General features: G+C 42.5%; 1 protein-coding gene across 1 annotated transcript in view; it reads left to right on the forward strand.

The window, feature by feature from the left end:
- Positions 1–25,291, forward strand: part of TBC1D8B (TBC1 domain family member 8B) — a gene marked incomplete in the record, with an annotated part of 1,684,663 nt that overhangs the window by 1,558,465 nt on the left and 100,907 nt on the right. The window contains 1 exon segment of the mRNA XM_044057627.1: positions 14,449–14,514. Coding sequence (XP_043913562.1) covers positions 14,449–14,514 — 66 coding nt within the window.

The raw sequence follows: 25,291 nt of genomic DNA on the forward strand, positions 1-25,291 counted from the left end.
TCCAAAGTGCTTTCCCTCAGGATTGCTTTATTTACTATACATATATCAATATTACAGTCATAGTGCAGGTGTGTTTTGGCATAGGCATGGTATGCAATGGCTAGCCATTCACTCCAACATCAAGAACTGACTAGCCATTGTCACAATAGCACAGGCATCTGGTATCCCACAGTTCTATTAATTTAGTTTTGAATGCTTCCAGATTGCTTTGCTCCCTAGCTACTCCTGGGAGATTATACCAGCCTGCTGAATCCAGCTTTGAGAATGCATGTTTTCCTGTGGTTGTCTTGAAACATGGTCTGATAAGTATTAAGCCATCTTCCTGACTGTCTTTCAGATAAGAGTTTGGTTAATATATAGTTTGGATTTTAGAGGTAAACAAAGTCCCATTTTAATAATTTCTATATCTTTGAACCAAGTAGAAAGGTTGTTCTTTCATTGATGGGTAGCTACTTGAAGCATTGGAGGAAATAGCAAAGGTGCATATTTGGTTCTTCAAGTAATTCAAATCTACAGATCTTTGTAAAAGTAACCGTACGAGTGTTATTTGTATTTGTGGTATGGAGAGCTATTAAAGGGAGCCCATGCTCAGTTTTTGGGATAAGTATGTTTATCGCTTTGGTTGTGCACATGCTGGAGGTGAGAAGGTATGAGAGCTTGTAGCATAAATTTAGTTATTTAAGGTTCAGCTAATAATATCTGTATGGTGTGTTAATAAGAGAGTAGGGTCAAATGTGATCCTGGATATTTTTTGCTCTGTTACTACAGGCAACATATTGCCTGATGTGTCAGTTATTGTCAGGTGCAGAGTTTTAGCAAGCTATTATGGGGTGTCAAAGAACATTACATTTGATTTTGTCGGACTAATAATCAGCATATTATCATGTGTGCATTGGCAGATCCTTGCAAAACTTATTCTGAGTTTTTGCATAGGGTCTTAGTGTTTTTACTTGATTTTAACAGCAGATGATAATCAGCATTCATTCCTATATTGAGCTGTGATTTTTTGTGCCACAGATGATGACCTGTAGCTTGCTCAGATATGGTAAGGGACACTCTCGAGTTATTTGCATGTGGGTAAATGCCTGGGTGTCATCCGGTTTGAAAAATATTGAAGAATACTTGCTGCTAATCAAGACTGAGACACATTTCCACCTTGTGTCCCATTCTCTTGTGCCTCATGGTGTACATGTGTGCAAGGCAATTTAGCCTTGCACTGACAGAGTACATTCTGTGGCTTTAAACCATGTCTGTGTAATGTCATAAATCCAGTGTTTCTGTATTCTCTACAGAGCTTGTAGGTTGTGCAGTTTCTTCTGAATTCCTTCTGATTGTATTTGCATTGCCATTATTTTTGTCACTGTCTTGATGTGAAATCTGTTTTCAATGTGTAATTGTTTTGTTTAGCATATGGTCATCAGTGATTGTGCTACAGCACTTGAAAGCAGTGGTAGCAGCACATCGGTGAGTATATGTGCTTTTTATGCATATGGCTGTGGGTTCTACTACCGCAACCTGTAGATGGATAGGAAATCATAAGTTGTATTCTAATGTTGGGTGCTGTAGTAGTGACTGTCTTAGTTTCTTTGGTTTGCCATCCATTCCCTATTGCAATGTTATTTTTTTACTGTAACCTAGGCAATGTATTCGTCAAAGGCAGTAGGCACACAATCTGTAGATGAAACACTGAAATGGACATTGCAATGGATAATTCAGATCTGCCTTATGCAAGATATGCAAGGCAGCAGTTAAGGGACTACACTACAAGGTCAGACCATTGAGATGGCACCATTTTGAGCTTTTACCCCTGGATGCCACTGGAAACGTTCATAGTGAGCCCAGTCAAACTAACAAGGTAAATAACCGGATAACAAAATATTTACTGCAACTTGCTAAGAAAGAGCAAACCTCTACTGGTAGCCAGTAAAGTGAATCAAACCAAACAGCTGCTAGAGAATCATGGAAATTTGTTTATACGGGAAAAAATCTTAATTACATCTGGTAACAGGTCATGTTACATTTCAATATGTTCATTTTATTCAGTAGTAGTGTAGTAACACCGATGTTTGGAAACACAGAAATTTGGTATGCATACTTGTACATTCTGCACGGCAAATGATGTTTAGGTGGTGTATCGCTTGCATACTTTTCTGTTGTATTTGCACCAGATACTGCTAGTGTGCAGTGCGGGAATAGAAAGATTAAAACATTACCCTGGTATCAGAGGTGGCAGTGCAACATATTCATAGTGGCTTAACATGAGAGTAGCTCTAAGCAAGCACCATGTGAAACCTGAACAAGCACCTAGAATTATTCAGTGCAGCTTCCACACCTTAAGTCTGAAAATGAATTCACATACTCACATGAACAAGAGTAGCTGCGTATTGATGGCTAAAGGTGTATGGGCATGTCGTGTGGTGACTACACTGCAAAACTGGTATGTAATGGTGGAGATATTTGGAAGGCATGAGCATTAGAGAACTAGGCATAGCTCCTCGTGGTCCCCTGCAGAGTTCCTAAGCCAGCAGAGAGCAGAAAAAGCAACTTTCTTGATCATAAGTATTTTTTAAACTTTTTAGTTTGCATTTTTCGATCTTTTGAGCTTTTTGACTACTGTTTGTGCCTATATTACTGTTTTATTACCTTATTTTCCTGTTTTTGTGAGCTTATATTGTTGATTGCACTTGTGGGCTAAAGTATTGCTTAAAAGTAACAAACAGGCTAATACACTCAAGTGTACCAGCCTTTGATAGCAATTTAGTCGAAAACAAAGCATTTACTGCATTTTTTTCTGTCTGTTTGCAAAAAAAACTAAAATATTTCTCCTTTCCTAAACTTTCCTAGCTAGTTGTTCCAGTGATCAGATTTTGCTGATCCCTGGGCTTTGTATTTGGTTTCTGTGTTCCTCCATTTTCTTGTGTGGCCAGAGGTAGTTTCTTTACTCACCAGAGGGAGTGGGGAGTACTGAGCTGCTTGTTTGTCCTCAGAGGAGTGGTTAGAAGCAGCAACTAGTAATTCGTCGGCCATTTTGGGTCATTTCCTGTTTTTTCCAGCCCCCTGCTATAAAGCACGTGTTAGCGCGATTTAGAGCGGAGCTGCTACCGTTGCACACTAGGGCAGCGCCGGTTAATCAGATTTAAACTATTAGGGCTACCTAAAGTCCACTCTTCAAATTTTCCCTTAAAACTACCTTCCTCAAAGTATACTACTGTTCTATTTAGTGTATCCTACAACTATAAATTATCTCTACTTGACTCCCAAGTAGACTATTCTCTATCTGTATAGGGAAGCACTTGCTCCTACAGTACTTATCACCTCGATACAGCACTCTTGTTATAGAAAGTACCCCAAAAAAGCAAACCCCATTTCTCGGTCACCCACATCCCCAGAACCTTTTCTTAAGTTTTTCTGTCTATTCCTTCTAGCATGTCGAGGGATCAGTTGCTAATGTCCTCTCCTGCTCAGCTGGTGAACCTGGGAATATTGAGGCAATGTTACAATTGCCTCATGTACACAGACAACCCTCTCCTCCTCCCACAAAACACAAATACATGCGAGAGATGCAACTATACGGCCAAACTGGAGGCTGAGCTCTCTCAACATAGGACTGGCATGACCAGACAGGAGGAGAAGGTAACCACACACACTATAGACCCAGTCTCACATAATATCATCACAACCTCAAATCATTCACAACCTCAAATCATACACATAAACACACAAAGACATACTCGGAGGCTCTGATCAAAAATCTACCAAAACAGCAGAGGCCACCAAAGCAGACACCCAAACAACTACCACCTCAGAACACAACACCTGCAACACATAGACCACACAGTCAGAGTGTCAAGCAGTCACAGCCCTTAAGGCCAAACACAATGCCAGACACACTAGTCATTGGTGACTCCATAGTCAGACACACTGACGTCCCGCTCACCAGACTGAGTAAGGAGAAGGTCACAGTAAGCTGCCTGTCGGGTGCTAGAATCCGCCACATAACGCATGCACTCAGGTCTCTCAACACCAGGTACAAATACGACTCAATCATTGTCCACGCTGGTGTTAACGACCTGAGACGTACCTCCTTGGACTACATGAAAAGAGACATAGAGGAGCTCTCTGATTATGTAGCCCAAGCAGGTATGACCCTGACCTTGAGCAGTATCCTACCTTCACCAAGAATGATGCCACAATACAGAGATAAGATGATCAGCTTTAACAATTGGCTTAAACTCTGGTGTCATTCAAAGGGGATCCAATGTCTGTCTGCCTGGGATGACATGCTGGACAAGCCACGCTGCTTCGCAAGGGACGGCTTGCACTTGTCACCCTGGGATTCCGGATTTTGGCAAAGGCTCTTGCCACCCCCATAGTGCCTTTTTTAGGCAAGGCTCAAATTCTAAACCTACCACCCTAGAACAAAACAAAGAAAAAACTAAGGGTAATGCTGCTCAATGCCAGAAGTCTCAACCTCAAGATGCACGCACTCGAGGCCCTTCTCAGTATGGAGAACATCGATGTCTGTGCTGTGACAGAAACCTGGTTCAAGGCTCCTGAGAGCACCCCAGCACTATCAGGTTTTACCTCATATCATGCGTTCCGGCCCCAAAACCCGGACAATACCAAGAAAGGAGGAGGGGTATCCATATTCATCAAGGACACCCACACCTCAAGATTGGTGGCATCGCACGATGCATCGGAAACCATCCAGGTGCAATTAACCATAGGCAAGATTGCTCTGCAATTTGTAGCATGTTACAGGCCACCCTCGCAAACTCAGGAACCTCATATGGCCTTCCTGAAAACACCGGAGGGGATAAATGTATCTCCGAACACCATCATAGTAGGTGACTTCAACTACCCTAATATAGACTGGGAACACTACTCAAGCCCAAACACTCTAGCCCAAAAGTTCCTGGAATTCATAAACTCAAATGCCATGGAACAACTAGTCACCATCCCCACAAGAGGAGAAAACATACTTGATCTCATCATCACGAACATGGGAGCACAATGTTCAACGCCGGAAGTATACCCCTCACTGGTGAGATCTGATCACAAACTAATCTCGCTGGAGGTCCTCATCCCGCCCCCACCAGAAATGAAAAAGACCACAGTAAAGAACTTCTCGATAGCCGACTTCACACTTCTAAAGACTAGTGTGGTCTCCTTTAAGGCCCCTGAGCCGGCGGTTAACATTACTCAAACCGCTGAATCACTTACAAATGCCTTCTACCAGCACCTGCAGGGCTGCATGGATCAGGCAATCCCAAGCAAAACAAAGACTCTTTGTACCAAAGGCAAGCGTCCAGTCTGGTGGACCCCAGCCATAAACAAACTCTACAACAAAAGGAGAAAGCTACTACAAGATAGAGCAAAATCCTTAAAAGGTAAGACACCGCTGATCACTATAAGTAAAAACTAAGAGCTCTCATAAAATCATCCAAAGCTAATTTTGAGAAAAAAATAGCTAAGGACTCTAAAGACAACCATAAGGCATTCTTTAGCTCTATCAGAAACCTAGGAGGAAACTCCCAGATATGCTCAGAATTAGTTCAAAATGATGTGAAGATTACTGATCCTACAGACATTGCCAACATACTGGCTGACAGGTTCAGTGCAAACTTCTCCCCCCCCTAAAGGAGAGATAACTATACCAAATGATTGTAGCCCCCCAAACATCTCTAACGCCCAGGTGAGAACTGCTCTCTCCAAGGCAAAGAACACAGCATCCATGGGACCGGATGGTGTCCCCGGCTGTGTGCTCCATGAACTCAACGAGGAATTAAACCCACAGTTAGGACAGCTGTTTAATCTTAGTCTCACCTCCGGATACGCACTCCAGGGAGTGGCGCAGCGACTGTGGTCCCACTCCACAAAGGCGGTGCCTCCACCGACCCTGGAAATTACCGTCCCATTAGCTTGACAAGCCTTATCTGCAAAGCCATGGAGAGGATCATAATGGATCTCATAAATAAAGACATAGGGAACTTGCAGACTTTGGATCCAACCCAGTTTGGCTTTGTCAAAGGCAGATCATGCCTTTTAAACTTGGTTGACTTTTTGAAACAGTCACCAAGGCCATTGACGAGGGAAAGGCAGTCCATACAGCCTACCTAGACCTGGCGAAGGCTTTTGATACAATACCTCACTCGGGTATCATTGAAAAACTCATCAACTTAAATGTAAACCCATACATTACAAGATCGGTTGCAAACTGGCTGAGTGACAGAACCCACAGGGTCAGAGTTGCTGGCGCCATGTCAGACTCAAAGCCTGTCACAAGTGGTGTCCCACAGGGCTCAGTCCTGGGCCCACTCTTGTTTGGCATCTACTTTTCTGAAGTACAAGCAAACACAGGAGGGTTATGGCTGACAAAGTTTGCAGATGACTGCAAACTGGGTGCCGTAGTTGAAAACACATCCAACACAGATATCCTTCAGAAGGGTCTCACAGAAACGGATAACTGGTGCCAGAAACATGGCCTAAAGTTAAATGCCAAGAAATGCATAGTCATACCCTTCGGGAAAAATAAGGTTACCCCTAGCTACCATATAGGTGGCAATCCCCTGAACACAGAAGAAGTTATTAGGGACCTGGGAACCCAGGTTGACAGTTGCCTTTCATTCGACACTCATATTGCTAAAGTAGTTAGGAAGACCTTCTACATTGCCCACCTTATCATGAAGGGATTCACATCTAGATCAAGGGAAGTCATAGTCTCCCTATACTCATCACTCATCAGACCAATGATCGAGTACAATGCCCCATTCGGAATGTATCTGACCCGACACTTGCAGCAGCTGGAGAGGCCACAAAAGTTCCTCACCAAAAGGATAAAGGGTCTCAAAAATCTGTCTTATGCTGCCCGACTGAAAGAACTCCAGTTATATTCAGTTGCTTACCGCTTGCTCAGAGGTGACCTATGCCTGACATACAAGGCCATGTCAAACCCAGATTTGATTAACATGCTTCATCTCAAAAAATCTGGATCCCTCAGAGCCACAAGGGCGGGAGACTTAAACCTCGACACGGTTATTAATAGGACGTGCTGGAGGGATAGATTCATCACCCAAAGACTCCCTATGCTGTGGAACAAAATCCCGGTTTATGTGAGGCAGAGCACCTCGCTGGCCTTGTTCAAGAGGAATCTTGACCAATGGATGGGAGATCGCAGATACACCCCAGGGGTTACCTCAGTGTCACTGCTTGACAGAGGCACAGCAAAATAATGGGCATAGTTTCTCCAAACTAAAGGGGTGGCGTAAGCCACAAAACTATGGGCTAGGCTTATAAATGCCCTCGGGCAGATAGCCTAGTATGAACCTATGAACCTATGAAACACACCAATATATTAAAGCCATAGCACCAATTGAACTGGAGGCTGGCAAATAGATTTAGTAAGGGATTTTGTCCATGCACAAATATTTCAACAGTGATTCTTTGCAGTGGCATCCATTATCTGATTCAAGGTAAGTTAACCTTGATGTCCTTTATTTAAAAAAAAAACAATAAAAAATTTACTTTGTTATAAGTGACTTCTGGACAGAAGAAAAAGGAAGGGGAAAATATAGCAATGTGGTTTGTATGTACAAAGACAAATCCAGGGACACTGCAAATGTTTTTTTTGCAAACCAACCAGTGGAGTAAAAACATATGAAGGCAAACACTGCATACCAACACACTTTGCACATGTAAATCTCAATTTTAACAAGGTGGAAACATGAAGTGATACCTTAACACTTTAATAAAGATCTAAACTGGTTAATAGTATAAATATTTTATTCTTTAGCTCCTTGGTGCAAGACCTTACTGGATGTGATTGCAGTCAAGTAAGGCCATGGCTATAGTGCAGCAAAAAAAATGTCCCCCCTAACAAAGGAAATGCTAGAGCAAAGATTAAATTACATGAGTCAAGCACCCTGCTGAGATCTTCCAATCAATGGAATTACCAAGTCAAATTACCCTCAGGACTTTGACAGCTAGGGAAGCTAAGTGTTATGGGGGAGGGGAGAAGTAAATGGACTGGAATTCATTGTCTCACGAATTAGTGCCATTTAAACTAAATTTAGAAAAAAAGGCAGCGGTAAACAGCACTTTCAGTGTGTTCTGTGGCATTTGCACTGTTTATGTTTTAAGTCATCATCCAGCAGCAGGGAATGTTACTTACACTGTTCTATTTTACTCAGTACTTTGTACGTATGCAACATCTATGAAATGACAGGAACTTTAGGCAAACGGAGGCCTGCATGATGTAACATTTTTGAGCCAAACAATGATTTCTGGGATACTGGATGGCAACCTGATTTATCCAAACCACGTCAATATGCCAGCCTCCAGGTGGTCAGAGTCTGGAATTACATATAAAAATATTTAAAATCCTGTAAATAATCCCAGAGTGCTGTTAAAGTGTAGGAAACATCATGCCATGATGTTTTAAACATGTTTTTCGAGTCTGTGGGTGCGGTACTCCTTTAAGCCCTTCTCCTTCCACCTCCCAAATATAGTTAGCTATGGTATCTACCCATCTAGCTAAAGCTACTGCAGCAGTGATCAGTTTGCTGAACATAGTACAGTTGTGTAAGTTAAACTTACGGTAACAGTAGATGTTCGAATTATACGTTTTGCAGTACCTGCTCCCTCCCTTCATCCCCTTTGTTTTTTGGTGTTTGTTTTTTTATACCAGGGTGTGGACATTTATTTTTTTTGTTGTTCCTAGCCTTGATCTTTCAGGGCTCAGCCTCCCTCTCTCACTGCTGGCAGGAATGCTCTGAAAGGCTTTTCTTCCAAACTTGTCTTTTTGTCAGCTCAGCTTGAGCTGCTTGACCGTTTGAGAATATGGAAGGTGCTTTGAAGCTTTGGAAGCTGGTTGGCTGTTATATCCCTGGCAACTATAACCTATATGGCTAAGGCTACTGCTGCAGTGATCATTCAAACATCTACTGTTATGGTAAGTTCAACGTACTCATGAAAGGAAACTAGATCTGGGAGTCTTTTGCATTGCAGCAAACAGCCTTTTTGAGGAGTATCCACAAATGGTAAGGAAATCCTTAGGACAACAGTTTGATTATTGTAATAGTAATATCAGAAGTATGATATTAAATGTGCTTACTGCTTCTTATCCTAAGCTCACTGTCTGATCCCTCCAAGTTTTTCCATTCTGTTCACTCTGTCACATCCTCCATGAACCTGTCTCATATCTGTTTCCCAACCTAAACATTGCACGCACACACACACACGCACACACACACACGCACACACTCACACGCACACACACACGCACACACACGTTATACCATATTTCTGGTAATGTAACTGTGCATTGAGTTTTACCTCTCTCTAGTCTGAGTGCAGCTTTATTTATTTATTTATATATTTTAAGTTCATTAAACGGGAAAGTCCATTGGACCGATATGAGCCTTTTTTCAATGGAAGTCTGGGGAGAAAAGCTCCACAGTAGAGGTAAATCAACAAGAAGTGTAACAAAGTAATACAGTAATAATATTTACATGCAACAGATAATACAAGAGAAAAACCAGGAGTTGATGCAGTATGTTCTAGTTATAACAATTGATGGTCAAACAAGTAGTAGTACAAACAGTAACAGTTACATCAATATACTATTCCTAATTAGGAAATGTACATATTCTCCCCTGCCCCCCAACTCCAGATGTGGCAGGTGGAAAGCATGATTAAGGTAGGTAGGGTAGGACAGTGTGGGTAGCAGGAGGAGTGGAGGGGAGGGTTAGGATGGATGGGAGCAGGAGCATTCCCAGGTAGCAGAGATACAAGTGCAGCAATGCCTTAAAAGAGGAGAGATTTTGTGTAGTACAGATGTGGGGAGGGAGTGAGTTCCATTTGCGTGCAAGGAAGAAAGAGAGAAGTTGTTGACCAGGGCTACATGATGGTTTGTGTCCAGCAAGGAGGTTTTTATTGTTGGATCTAAGGGTTCAGGAAGTAAGATGCATAGTTTGGACAGAGGAGAGGGAGAGGTAATGGGAATGGTTGAAAATGAGTTTGTGGGCAGTGGAGAGTTGAATGTTGTATAGGGAGTGAAGGGATTAGGAGTGATGGGAAAGGATTTAGAGCTGGTAGCAAATTTGTCAATTTTGTTGTAGCAGGATTCAGGTTTAGTTTAGAGGGTTGCTTGCAGGTTGGTCAGTAGAGGAGCCCTGTACATGAGGGAGAAGAGGAGGTATGTGGTAGAGAGGGTAATCTTATTTGAAGATGAGGTAGCGATTGTGCTGGTAAAGCATTCCTAGTTTTTGATGGGTTTTCTTAATGTGGCTTGGCAATGAAGGGTGTATTTTAACTGTTAGTCTGTAAGGACGCCTAGCAGCTTAATATGGGAGACTATTTTGATGGGAGTATTATTTTGACTAACTATGGAGAAAGTGTTTGTCTTTTTTGGTGTTTTTAGAAGGGGTAAAGGTCATGATTTTAGTTTCGGATGCATTAAGGGCTAAGTGATTATTTTGCATCCAAAATCTCTGTGCTGTCGAATGAGGCTTATGTTACTTGTACAATTTTAGGAAGGGATTCAGCAGAGCAAATAATGGTTGAGTCCGTCTGCATATTGGACGAGTTTGGCAGAGGGGATGCATTTATGGAAGTTGTTTATGAAGATATTGAATAGAAGTGGACCCAGGATGGATCCTTGGAGGACGCCAGTCTGAGTGTTAAGGTAGGGTGAGGTGATATTATTCCATTTGTCAGCTTGCTGTCTGTCAGAGAGATAACTGGAAAACCAATTCAGAGAGGAGGAAGAGAGATTGAGCTGGTTGAGCTTAGAAAGAAGAAAAGTGTGGGATATTGTATCAAAGGCCTTAGAAAGGTCTAAGAGAAGAGCAGATGCAGTATTACCAGAATCACAGGGGTGGTTGATGTTATCAAGAAAGGATAAGAAGGGCTGTGGAGGTACTATGGCCAGGTCGAAATCCATGTTGTGTAGGGGTAGGTAAGTGGTTATGTAGAAGGTAGGGTAGAAGTTGAAGGTGAATACATTTTTCAAGGATTTTTGAGACTGGGGAGAGGATGGCAATGGGGTGGAAATTTAGGATGTCAGTGTTGTTGCCTTCTTTGCGCAAGGGAATGATGAAGGCGTTTTCCAGATATAGGGGTGCTTGGGATTTTTGGATAGAATGGTTGATTAGTATACAAATAGGGAGTGCAGTGCCATCTGCAGTTAGCTTAAGGAAGTTAGCTGGAAGGTTGTCAGGGGCGTTTGAACAGGGTTTTAGTTCTGGGAGGAGGGTTTTTTTTTTACAGTGGATACTGGGATGGGTTTGAAGGAAAAGAGAGAGGGGTGGGAAGTAAGTGTGGTAGGGGAAAGGGGTTATGGGAAATAGGAGTTGATGGACTTGAGTTCTGGGGGAAAGATGTGGTGAGTTTAGCAATAGAGTAATTGAAGAAGGTTTTGAATTTGGTGGCAATGATGCGATCAGGGGAGTGGGGGTCAGGGCAAGGATTAGCTTTCTAGCCAGGACTAAGGAGGTTAGTGATACTGTTCCAGAATATTTTGGGATTGGATTTGTGGTTGGTTTGAAGTTTAGAGTAGTAGGATTTGCAGTCAGAAGCAATTAGTTTTTTTTACTTTATTACGAAGTTGTTTAAATTCTGTGAGGGTGTTGGTTGTTTTAAGTTTTTGGTAGAGTTTCCATGCTTTGTAAGTGTATGGCGGAAGGGGTGCTACGAATGAATGCAGGCAAGTGGTCACTGAGAGAATCAGGTAAAGTGCCGCTATCCGAGATATTTTTGAGTGGGAAACTAAAATCTATTCCAGAATACTTCCAGAGGAGTTGGTGTAGTAGGAGAGTTAACTAACTGGGAGAAGTTGTATAAGTTGATAGGGTGGGAGGAGGTGGTTGACAAAATGAAGTCCAGTTAATGTTAACATCTCCTAGGATGATTGTTTCATTGGGGATATTTGCTGAGAACCAAGAAAGTATGCCCTCTAGAAGGGGAATGTTATTTCCAGGAGGGATGTAAAGGGTGGCTATGACTGTGTTTTGGTGGTTGATTTTTAGGAGGGCTAGGGTTATTTTGGATATACTGAATTTTGGGATTGGGTTAGTATATGGCATTACTGTTGGGGAGGAGGAAAAGAGTAATGCTGCTTCACCTCCTTTCTTTTGGGTTCTGTCGTTTATAATGATTTTGTAGTGGGGGGGGGGGGATTTCGCAGTCTTTCAGATGTGGGTTGAGCCATGTTTCGGTGACTGCTATGTCAGGGCGGTTTTGAGTGAGCCAGGCATGGAAGGTAGGTAGTTTGTTACATAGGCTTTGGGCATTAATGTTAGTGATGAGTAGAGATTTGTGGGGAGTGGAAGTAGGGTTGGAGGTTGATATGAGTGCTGGTTTACAGGAAGTCCGGGGTTGGGGTGAATGTCGCCCGAAGAAGGATAGAGATGAGTTTGAGGATGTGGCTTAGAAGTTTAGAGGCAACATTAGAGTCAAGGCTGAATGAAAGCATGCATGAGGTATTGGGACTGTGATGGAAGGGGTAGATGGTTGAGTAGGTGAGGAACTTGATGGTGAAGAAGGAGAGAGTCATTGGTGTGGTAGAGATGAGGTGAAATGCAGGAAGTGAAACAGGGTTCTATTCTGGAGTGTGAAGAGGTAGTGTGTAGGGGAGGGGAATAGTAGAAGCTAGGGAGATAGATTAGTTGGAATAGGAGGCAGAGGGAGAGGGGAAGGTGGATTTGTAGTATATCTTAAGTTTTTTGAAAAAATATGATACTGTGGGTGTGTGTTGGGGGAGTTTAGGGGTGAAAACAATATACAGTACAGGATCATCTCTATGCCTTTTTTAACTGTAGTTGATCATTATGGTTAAATCAATAATACTTTGCAGAAAACTACTTTTACTGTATATTTGTTAATGTGTTTCATTACACATTTTCTTCCAATCAAATTTAGTTTCACTTGCATGTTTAGTCAGTGGTGGGACTGTGGGTTTGTACAGTACTGACCCACAAGTGCTGAACTTATACTAAAGAATAAATCCTGTCTTGTCTAACAGAAGCACATGTAGGTTAAGTAGTGTACACTATTGATTATTTCTACTACACTCTGGCTGATTTTTGTTTCTGCATTTTAAATTCATCTTACAAATTTTCCATATAGAAGCTGAATGGTAGTAGGGTCTATATTAAATCAGCGAACTCTTAAAAAAGTGAATGCTGATTTATCGACCCCATGTAAGTGAAAGCTTACAATCGACAACACTTAGAACAGCGATTTTTTTTCATGGGAATAAAACTCGCTGTTCCACAAAAGGAAAAAAAAGCTTTAAAACGTTACATAAAGTGGGGAGCTTTGCCCCCCCCACACACCCACTACTTAAATATACCTACCACGAGATCACACTACAGTGACGAAAATGGCAAAGTAAAGGAGGCGGCCAAGCGATTTCTTTCCCAGGGAAGGAAATCACTTCTATGCCGTTTCAGTATTTTGCCATTTCGTGCTTTCAATTTCGATCAAGATGCATTCAAAAGAATGCATCTTCGATCATATAATAGGAACCCGTGGTAGTACTCCTATTTGTAAATCAAATTTACTGTGACATATTGTATGTGGTGGAATATGACATTAGCAAAGTCTGACTGGGTGTGTACTTTTTTAAATGTGCTGGACATTTGGCAGCACAGCCTAATGGAAGTGTGAAAGCTCAAACAGACTTTGAAGTCCTTGGTGGAGAATTAAAACAGCAGGAATGTAGGAGATGAAGAGATGTAATTGCTTCTGCTAATCAAGTAGAAAACATTTGCTCCAAGTCTGGAACCAAGCATGGCTAACAGTGTCCTGCTGCTTTTTTGTGTTGCCTGATGACAGAGTAGCAGTTCTTCTCTCGTTTAATCTTTTTAAAGTAATCTTTAAGTTGAATACTGTAGGAAACTGCCTGGCTAGTCTGCATCACTGAAAATTGAGAGATTGAAAATTGGTAGGATGGAGCACAGTATTACTTTTTCTTAACGGAAGTTATCGTGTGTGGTTGACATTAGTTAGCCATCATTTTTGCAGTACAGAGTGTGTATGTTTTGTTTGGTGTTTTCTGTTTCATTTCATTGATTCATCATTTTGCAGTACAGAGTGTGTATGTTTTGTTCGGTGTTTTCTGTTTCATTTCATTGATTCATCATTTTGCAGTACAGAGTGTGTATGTTTTGTTTGGTGTTTTCCGTTTCATTTCATCGATTCATACTTGATTCTTGTTACTGATGTTCAAACACTCTTGCACTGCGATTTTTTCAAATTTTGAATTTTCTAAGAAAATGCACTCATTTTATTTCTCAGATTAGATTTATTGAGTGATGATGTCAGAAAGTTGTGTCATTGTCAGTTACTGTAGGTTTAAGTTCTGCATTTTTAAGAAGCTGTTATGAGATATACCTTCTTCCTTTGTGCATTTAACGAAAATATTTCAAAATGTATTTTTTACCTTAGATGTCATGTATAATGGAAGCTTTACAGATATACTGAAGTTACTCTTTAAGATGCATATACCACCAGGTGAGTGTTTAATAACCACATTATTTTGCTCTATACCCTTCTGTTGTGTAGAATGACAAATGTTGATCTATAACTAAAGTTGTCTACCTAGGGATATGGCTAGCGAACACCCAAAAACGACATGTTTGCATTTGCTTTGCACTGCACCAAGAGGCTTTAATAAAGGGTTTATTCAGGAGATGTCAGGAAAATAGTGGTAGGCAGACAAGAGCATAGATTTAGAAATGCTTAGGAAGGCAGATGAGTTGACAGAGGCAGAAGAAATGATCAGTAATTAACACTGAAGTACATAAAGAGAAAATGTACAAGAAAAAAAGATGGAAGGGTCATTGCTTTGGAAATTTGCTTTAATTAGAAGAAAAAACATGCTGTATTTGTATTTAATGATTTTTTATTTAAGAGTTTGGGCATTAAGGATCACCTAGAAAAATACTTAAGTACAGACTGACAGGCAAAGTATACTTTTAAAACAAAAATAGCTAAAGCTGCTGCATGCAGTGATGCTGAGTTAAGGTGTTAAGTGGATAGAAATGAGTCCAGAGGCAGTTCAGGTTATGGGCACCCCAGCCAATGGACCATTTCAGCTATTCACTCAAAACTGTCATAGCTGCAGTAGCTACTGTCTCCAGAATCTGAGAGCAAAGCAGTACATTTAATATGCATGTAGACAGCTCTGAGGTATTCTGCAGGAACATTTTCAAAACTCTGTAGTGGCATTTTACTGGGACTGCATCAGGAATACTCCTCAAGTTTTTTTTTTTTTTTTATCCAAGTACTATAGGTCTGTGCTTTATGACCAGTCCAAAGCCCCATGTTTAGCTTCCGAAGAGGCTACTGTAGAAGAATGATGCTGTTTACTGATCTAGATAATGCAGAACCCTAAATGTGGTGAATAGTAACAAGTGAGAGAAATGTCAGTGGTTTCTCGAACAACTGCTAGAGCTGTTGAGTAATGTTAAAAAATGTGTCTAGACGTAGATTTGCTACAGATGCTCTTCCAGGATCACTGTTGCAGTATTCCTTACGAGTAGAATATCCTGCCAGTGATAACTGTACATTCAGCAAGTGTATCAAAGCCTTGACCCTTCCACACATGTACATGTGACGTATGATGTAAGCCTGAAAGCAGGAGGTATACAAGGGACATATGAGTGCAAAAACCTCAGAACAACTCTGATGCCTGTCCAAATGCAGAAGTCAGTCTTCTGTCCATTGGTTTTACATCTCAGTGCTGAGTACTTAGTCATTTGGTCAGATATGTACTCTGGTGGGTACCCTCTTCATTAGTCTTGATTACTTTAATGTACATGTCATCCAAAAAAGTGAAATGTGATCATGGGAGATATTCCCCATTAGGACCATCATAATAAGTGTCCTTTTTGCCATGGTGTAGAGTATAACCATAGGGAGTGTTCAGTTTGTCAGACCCTGTGCAGAAAATTTTTATCTGTCACTTTATTTAGCAAACCCACATCTTAAGCTCCTCACCAAAGGCACAATGTTAGCTGAGTGTTCCAGCCCTGATATCCAGCCACAGCGGAAAAAAAGTCTAAGATGTTTACGTCTGAAGGCTTTAGCTGTTCTGCCCCAACTGGGCATCTCTTTTGTCTCTGATATCTGAGTTTATCCATTTCCAGCACCTACCTCCACTGTCACAACCCCATCAGAGGCTGATATGGGCAGTCCACTGGTGCTGATCATATATCTGCTGCTGATGAGAAGAGGGAACGTACGCTGGTTATAGGTTCATAGGTAGGTACTAGGCTATTGGCCCTAGGGCCTATATAAGCCTAGCCAAAAAGAGGTACCCTGGCTTTCGCCACCCAAGAAAATTATTTTCCTATGCCCCTGTCGAGCAGAGCCACAGAGGTGATCCCCGGGGTGAATTTCCTATTTCCCATCCAATCATCAAGATTTTTCTTGAAGAGTGCTAATGAGGAGCTTTGTCTGATATAGATAGGTAATTTCTTCCAGAGTATGGAAAGTCTTTGGGGCAGGAATCTATCCCTCCAGCATGTTCTGTTTATTGTGACTTCCTTCTACTAAGCCTAAATATTAGACGTATATCCAACAAAGTCCATGAACTCCATGCCACCATTGACTTATACTCCCCAGATATTGTCATCCTGACAGAAACCTGGCTAAAACCTCACATTACCAGTGAGCAAATACTCCCTACAGGTTACGGCATACTAAGAGTAGACCTGCTAAACAAAAAAGGAGGTGGTGTAGCTATAATATTTAAACAGCATCTAAACATCCAGATCTTAAAATCATCATTTCCACAAATAGGCAATGAAGAAAGAATATATACCAACCTCAAAATTAACCAAAACAAAACCATCAACATAATTGGATGCTACTTCCCACCTGGCCAGAACATCCCTCCACTAGAAAACCTCCTCAGCTGGTCTACCCACCATCTCCCCCAAGAAACTATCATCTTAGGTGATTTCAATATTGACTGGCAATCCTGTTCTGGCAACAATCCCAACCCATCATGTACACCTTCATGGCTTCACCCAACTAGTCCAGTCACCAACAAGGATAAATAAAAACTCCAGCAAGCACACTACCCTGGATTGGATACTAGTCAGTAAGAACCCCCAGTCATATATAACAGGCTGCTTATCAGATAGCCTCAGTGATCACTCCCCAACATTCCTACTCAAAAAATACCTGTACCAAGCTAAACCTGTCATCTATCGTCAAATACGTAAAAAAATAAACTTTAACCCACTCACATTCATCTCATCCCTCAAAGAATGTAACTGGCATGTTCTAAAGTACCTCAGTCTAGATGACGCAGTTGAATTTTTTAATACTACCTTCCTGAACATCCTTAATTACCATGCCTCCATAAGATTTTCCAGAACCAAATCACAACCCTCCCCATGGCTACAGAAAACCACTAAGTCAGAAATGAAAAACAGGGATAAAGCCTGGGAGCACTGGCGCAAAACCAAAACCCCCGCAGCTAGACAAAAATTCCTAGAACTACGCAATAGAGTCAAAAAGCTAATAAAACGGGGCAAATTCCAATACTACCAGTCTGCCCTAGACTCCTCACAACACAGCCCCAAACAATTCTGGTCCTCCATAAACTCCATCCTCCACCCAGGTAAAGTCAGTATCCTCCTCCTAACATCCCTCACTCCTCAGAAAATATTGCTACCTCATTCAACACACACTTCACCCAAACCATACTATCACTAGCTAAACAACACAACCCCCTCCCTCCAACCCACACCTTCAACTAGTAATCTCCCCACTGCCTTCTCTTTTTCTCCTGTACCTACCTCCAACATAAAAAAACTTTTAACTAAACTTAAACCCACCAAATTAGCAGCAGACAACCTCCCAAGTGAATACCTACAAATCGCAGCTGATGCTCTGGCCTACCCAGTATCCATCTTGATTAACCGATCTCTGTCAGAAAGTTACGTTCCCACATTGTGGAAAGTCTCATATATAATTCCCCTCCACAAAGGCGGACCCTCTGCAAAACTAACCAGTTACCGTCCCATAGCTATTCTCTCTCCACTCTCCAAAAATACTAGAGAGATGCATACACTCTCAGGTCTCACACTACCTCCTTACTAACAACCTCCTTTCCAGTACTCAGCATGGTTTCCGACCAAACCATAGCACCACCACTGCCTTACTCTCCTTTATTAACACTATCCTTCAGCATAAAAACAATGGCCATCTCTCCTCTGCTACTTTCCTAGACCTATCTAAAGCATTTGACATCGTCCCACACAAACAACTTATCTCTGTCCTCAATAACCTATCCTTCTCACAATCAGTCACCAACTGGTTTCAAAGTTACCTGTCTGACCGCCAACAATCCGTTGTATGGCAGAATGACATATCTCCCCAACTACCTGTCTCCATAGGGGTTCCCCAAGGATCCATCCTTGGACCCCTACTTTTCTCTGTTTACACCAATAATCTAACCTCTGCCACCAAACATGGCACACTCATCCAATACGCAGATGACTCAACCATCATCTGCTCAGCCCAGTCCCTACCCAAACTGCAAAAAGTCACACAGGAAGCCTTTTCCTCTGTGGAAACATGGTTATCCGATGCCCAATTAATACTCAACCCAAACAAAACTAAACTACTCATCTTCCAACCCACCAAACATACTCAAAACAACTCTCACTTTAACATCACAGCAAAAGACAACACCACTATATACCCAACTGAACACACCAAATTGCTAGGAGTGGAAATAGACAATAAACTAAAATTTGACATTCACATATCCATGATCATAAAAAAAGTCCACAAAAAACTAGGAGCATTATACAGAAATAAACAATTTCTCACCAAAGCAGCAAAGATTTCACTAGCAAATTCCCACCTTATCTCCACCCTACTTTAAGCCTCTCCAGTATATACCAACCTAAGGCAATGTGATCTAAACAAGCTGGAGACCTGCTACAACAAAATCGCCAAATTCGCCACAGGGGCATCCTACCGTAGTCACCACTGTCTCTCACTTGCTGAACTGGGCTGGCTTGAACTCCCTCACCTCCTTCAGTGGTATCAACTCTCACTCGCCCACAAACTAGTAAACCATCCACTAAATGTCCCATCCCTCCAGAATCTACTCCAACCCTATCGCACCACCAGACCACTAAGATCCAGCAACAAAAATCACTTGCAGATCACTAAAGCCAATAACTTTGCTGGTGAAGCACTATTCTCTTGCACCATAGCCAAATTATGGAACTCACTCCCACCCACAATTACCTCCGTACCATCATGCACCAACTTCAAAACTTTATTAAAAGCGCACCTAAAAACATGCTGGCTATGCCCTTGCAACTCCCACTCTAATATCACCCACCCCATCCAACCACTACCTTTCTTTCCACTCCATTTGTTAATTTCTGTTATGTACTTCACAGATAAAGATTCTAGTTGTCTACTGATGTACTATGTTCTTCATCTGTAAATATGTTGCAAGTAATTGCTATGTTAAATTGTTAATCGCTATGTAATCCAATGTAACTACTGCCTGTTTATTTTACTCTGGAGCTTTTCTCCCCGGGCCTCCGCTGAAAATGGACCCACGTCCAGTCGGACACACCCAGTCAACAAATTTAAATAAATAAATAAAATAAATAAATTGTGGTGATAAGGTTTAGGTCCTTAGAGCATGTAGCTTGGAGGGATTGGGATTTCTTTAAGTGGAGCATGTCCAACAGCTTTGGGTTTGACATAGCTTTGTATGTTAGGCAGAGATCACCTCTGAGTAGGCGATATGCGACAGAGTAAAGCTGGAGTTTTTTGAGACAGTGTGAGTAGTGCTTCTGTTTGAAGCCGGTAATCCTCTTTGTGAGGTATTTCTGCGGCCTTCCAGTCCAGTAGATGTCTTGTGAGGTACATACCAAAAGGGGCATTGGACTCTATAATGGGTCTATTGAGTGACGAGTAGAGGAATGAGATGGATGCGAAACCTTTTGTGATGAGGTGTTCCACGTAGAAGGATTTCCTGACTACTGTGTCAATGTGGTTATCAAAGGAGAGACTACTGTCCACCTGTGTCCCAAGGTCTCTAATCACACTTTCAGTGTTAAGTAGACTACCACCTATGTGGTAGATCATGGGCACAGAGTTTTTACCAAAGGGGATGACGATGCACTTTTTTGCATTGAGCTTGAGGCCATGGCTTTGACACCAGGCATCTGTCTCAGTGAGGCTCCTTGTGTAGGATGTCCACATCGTTAGGAGTTTTGATTATGGCTCCTAGTTTGCAGTCATCTGTGAACTTTGTTAGCCAAAGACCTTTTGTGTTAGCATGTACTTCAGAAAAGTAGATACCAAACAGGAGAGGACCCAGGACTGAACCCTGTGGTACTCCACTTGTCACTGGTCTGAAGTCAGATTTGGAGTCTGCTACTTTCACTGTGTGGGTTCTGTCAGTGAGCCATTTGGCAACCCATCTTGTGACATAGGGATTTATACCTAGTTTAGTGAGTTTATCTATAATTCCAGAGTGAGGGATGGTGTCAAAAGCCTTGGCGAGATCTAGATGGGCTGTTTGAACAACCTTACCCTCGTCTACGGCTTTGGTGACTGCTTCAAAGAAGTCTGTCAGGTTTAAGAGACATGATCTGCCTTTTACAAACTCGAACTGGGTGGGGTCCAGAGTTTGGAGATTACCAGTGTCTTTGTTTTTAAGTTCCATGATGATACGTTCCTTGGCCTTGCTGACCAGGCTTGTTAGGCTAATGATGTGGTAGTTCCCAAGGTCCGTGGCGACTCCCCCTTTGTGGAGTGGGATAACTGTTGCTGTGTAACATTCAGTGGGCACAAAGCCTGAGGTGAGGCTATGATTGAACATGGTGCTTAGGTGGGGTGCAAGTTCATTCTGTAGTTCATGTAGAATGCAGCCTGGGATGTTGTCAGGCCCCATGGATGCTGTGTCCTTTGCTTTGGATAGTGTGGTTTTTACCTGTGAAGGCATGATTACAGGAACTTTGCATTCTTCTGGTATAAAGATGGGCCCTTTAGGGGATGAGAGGTGGGTAAAGTTAGCACTGAACCTATCTGTCAGGATGTTGGCAGTATCAGTTGGTTCTGTATATTTAGTGCAATTGTGCTGTAACTCAGAGCAGATCTGAGTGTTGCCATTGAGATTCTTGACATAGCTATAGAATGCTTTGTGGTTGCCTTTAGAATCAGTGGCGATTTTGTTTTCGTAACTAGCTTTGGAGGATTTTATGAGGGATCTCAGCTTCTTACTGAGGCTGACCAGAGAGTTCCTCCATTCATGGTGTTTTACTCTTTTTTTTCCAACAGTTTCTTTCTTCTGTTGTAGAGTTTGTTTTTGGCAGGGTACCACCAGATTGGCTTCCTTTTTTTTGGAGGATAGCATCTTGATTCTGTTCAGGATAGCACAGTCCATGCACTTGTGTAATTGCTTATAAAGTGCATTTGTGTAGGAATCAGCAGTCTTATCTCTATTGTCCATCTGCATAGGTGTCGTGAAGTTGCCACTTCTGACTTAAGAAGCGTGAAGTTGGATTTGGAGAAATTTTTTACGGTGGTTTCACTAATGGAGAATGGGGGTGGGATGTGGATGTCTAGGGTGATTAGCTTGTGGTCGGATCTGACCAATGAGGAATTAACCTCTGGTGTGGAACACCGGTCGCCCATGTTGGTAATGATCAGGTCTAGGATATTGCTGCCCCTGGTGGAGGTGTGGATAAGTTGATAAGGCGTTGGAGTTTATGAATTCCAGAAAACGTTGAGCAAAAGAGTTGGTACATGAGTAGTTTTCCCAGTTAATGGTGGGGTAGTTGAAATCGTCCATTATTAGGGTGTTGGCTTGTACCCTAATATTTTCCAGTGTATCAAGTAATGAGGAGTGGGAATCCTAGGGCATGGTGGGGGATCTGTAGCAAGTTACAATTTGGATCGCAGTCTTGCCTAGAGTTAATTGCACTTGAATAATCTCGGATGCATTCTGCTGAGCAACTTGCTTGGAGGTGTGGATATCCTTAATGAATATGGGCACGCCTCTGCCTTTAGTGTTTCGGTCCAGGTTAGGTGGCCGAAAGGTGTGGTATGAATTATAGCCTGTTAATGCAGGGGTGCTGTCTGGAGCCTTGAACCAGGTCTCTGTCACTGCACAGATGTCGATGTTCTCCATTTTAAGGAGTGCCTCGAGTGAATGCATTTAGCATTGAGTAGCATTACCCTCAGATTTTGCTTGCTTGTACCTGTTACAGTGGTGAATTTGTCATTTGAACATTGCCTAAAAAAGGCACTATAGGGGTGGCAAGAGCTTTAGCCAGTATCCGGAATCCCAAGGGCGACAGGTGCAGGCCATCTCTGGCAAAGCATTCTGGTCTGTCGATCATGTCATCCTAGGCAGACAGATACTGGATCCCCTTAGAATGACACCAGAAGCTTAGCCAATTGTTGAAGTCCATCATTTTGTTTTTGTACTGTGGTATCATTCTGGGTGATGGCAGGCTGCTTCTCAGGGCTAGGGTCATACTTGCCTGGCAAGATCTGAGAGCTCCTCCATGTCTCTCTTCATGTAGTCCAGGGAGATATTTCTCGGGTCATTCACACCAACGGGGACAATGACAGAATCGTATTTGTACTTGTCGTAGAGTGACCTGAGTGCGTGTGTTATGTGGCGGATCCTGGCACCCGACAGCAGCTGACAGTAACTTTCTGCTTGTTTAGCTTGGTGAGTGTTACATCAGTGTGCCTAACTAGAGTCACCTATGACTAGTGTGTTGGTATGTTGTTATGCCTTATGGGCTGTGGTTGAGTGGCACACTGAGTTTGTGGGCTGTGTGACATTTGGGTTGTGTTGGGGGGGGGGTGGAGGTTGCTTGCGTTTCTGCTTTGGAGGTCTTTGTTGCTTGAGCAGATTTTCATTGAGAGCCTCTGCGAATGTAGGTGTGTTTTGTTTTACTGTGTGTGTGTGTTGGTGGTGTAGGTTTTGAGGGACTATATGATGAGTGTGGTGTGATGCAAGTGTTTACCTTCTCCTCCTGACTGTCTAGTCCAGTCTTGGGTGAAGAGAGCTTTGCTTCCAGTTTAGCTATATAAGTGCATCTCTCACATGTTGTAGTGTTGGGTGGTAGGAGGAGAGGATTGTCTGTGTACATGAAGCAATTGCTGCATTGCCCCAAGATGCCCAGATTCATCAGATAGACAGGAGAAAACACCAGGAGCTTACCCTTAGACATGCCTGGATAGGTGCTTATTTATTAAGTACTAAAAACTGTTTTCCTCTAGACAAGTATATTTTTGAAGGACTTGGGGATATTCCGCAAGTCCTTGTGTATGACAAAGTACCTGGTTCCTTAGGTTCATAGGTGTGTACTAGGCTAATGGCCCTGGAGCCTTTACAAGCCTAGCCCCTAGGATTATCTTGTCATCGTGCCACCCGACCTTAGTTCCCAGTGCCTCTGTTGAGTAAAGCCATTGGAGTGATCCTTGGGATGAATTTTCTATTTCCCATCCACTCATCAAGATCCCTCTTGAAGAGGACCAGTCAAGTTCTCTACTTGACATGTATGGGAAGTCTATTCCATAGCATGGACAGTCTCTGGGTTATGAACTTGTCCCTCCAAGCATGTTTTGTTGATTGTGGTAATGAGGTTGAGGTCTCTGGAGCATGTGGTGCGGATGGATTGGGATTTCTTTAGATGTAGCATTTCTAACAGATTTTGGTCAGACATGGCTTTGTAAGTCAAGCAAAGATCGCCTCTAAGTAGGCGATATGAGACAGAGAATAGTTTGAGTTTTTTGAGTCTGTCCATTTAGGACAGATATTTAAGGCCTAGGATCCTCTTTATGAAGTACTTTTGTGGCCTCTCCAGTTGTTACAGGTGTTTAGTGAGGTACATGCCAGTTGGGGCATTGTACTCGGTGACTGGCCTAATGAGGGAAGAGTAGAGGGACACAATGACCTCTTTCTTCCTGGATGCAGAACTCTAAGTAATGAGATGTGCCACATAGAAGAACTTTCTGACCACAGTGGCAGTGTGGTGGTCAGAAGAGAAGTTCCTGTCAACCTGTGTTCCCAGATCTCTTTTAACGCTTTCTGTATTCAGTAGACTACCAACAATTTGGTAATTCATGGGAACCGAGTTTTTCCCAAAGGGGATGATTAAGGCCATGGTTCTGACACCAGTCACTGGTCTCAGTGAGGCCTTTCTATTGGATATCAGCATCACTTGGGGAGTTTGTAATAGCTCCCAACTTGCAATCATCTGCGAACTTTGTCAGCCCCTTAGTGTTGACCTGTACTTCAGAGAAGTAGATTCCAAACAGAAGAGGACCCAGGACCGAACCCTGTGGGACTCCACTCGTGACTGGTCGGCAGTCTGACTTGGAGTCAGCTACTTACACACTATGGGTTCTATCTGTGAGCCATTTTCCAACCCATCTAGTTATATAGGGGTTGGTGCCTAGCTTAGTGAGTTTTTCTATGATTCCTGCGTGGGGAATGGTATCGAAGGCCTTGGCCAGATCAAGGTAGGCTGTATGAACCACCTTGCCTTCATCCACAGCTCTGGTGACTGACTGATAGAAGTCGGCCAAGATGAGCAGGCATGATCTACCCTTCACAAAACCAAACTGTGTGGGATCCAGAGTTTGAAGATTCCCTATATCCTTGTTTATTAGGTCCATGATGATGTGCTCCATAGCTTTGCATATTAGACTCGTCAGGCTAATGGGGTGATAGTTCCCAGAGTCTGTAGTCGCTCTGCCTTTGTAGAGAGGGATGACCATAGCAGTGCGCCATTCGGTAGGGACAAAGCTCTGAGGTGAGGCTGTGGTTGAACAGGGCACACAGGTGAGGTGCCAGTACACACTGTAGTTCATGTAGAACACAGCTAGTGGTATTATCAGGTCCCATAGAAGCTGTACACTTAGCCTTGGATAGTGCTGTTTTAACCTGTGCAACAGTATCACTGGGTGCCTGGCAATCTACTGGTATTGTGATTGGTCCTTTGGGGGGGGGGGGGGTTGGTAAAGTTGGCATTGAATGTGCCGGCCAGTATAGTGGCAATATCTATTGGCTCACTATAGGAGGTACCATTGTGGAGTAGCTCAGCGCAAATCTGGGTATTGCTGTGGAAATTCTTTACATAATTATAGAAGGCTTTGTGGTTGTCTTTACTATCTGCTGCAATTCTGTTTTCATAGCTAGCTTTAGAGGATTTGATGAGGGATCTCAATATTTTGTTGAGGCTGATAAGGGAGTTTTTCCAATCTTGGGACTTCA

The sequence above is a fragment of the Protopterus annectens genome, chromosome 15.part0, assembly GCF_019279795.1.
Source record: "Protopterus annectens isolate FY-2018-M chromosome 15.part0, PAN1.0, whole genome shotgun sequence".
Lineage (NCBI taxonomy): Eukaryota > Metazoa > Chordata > Ceratodontiformes > Protopteridae > Protopterus > Protopterus annectens.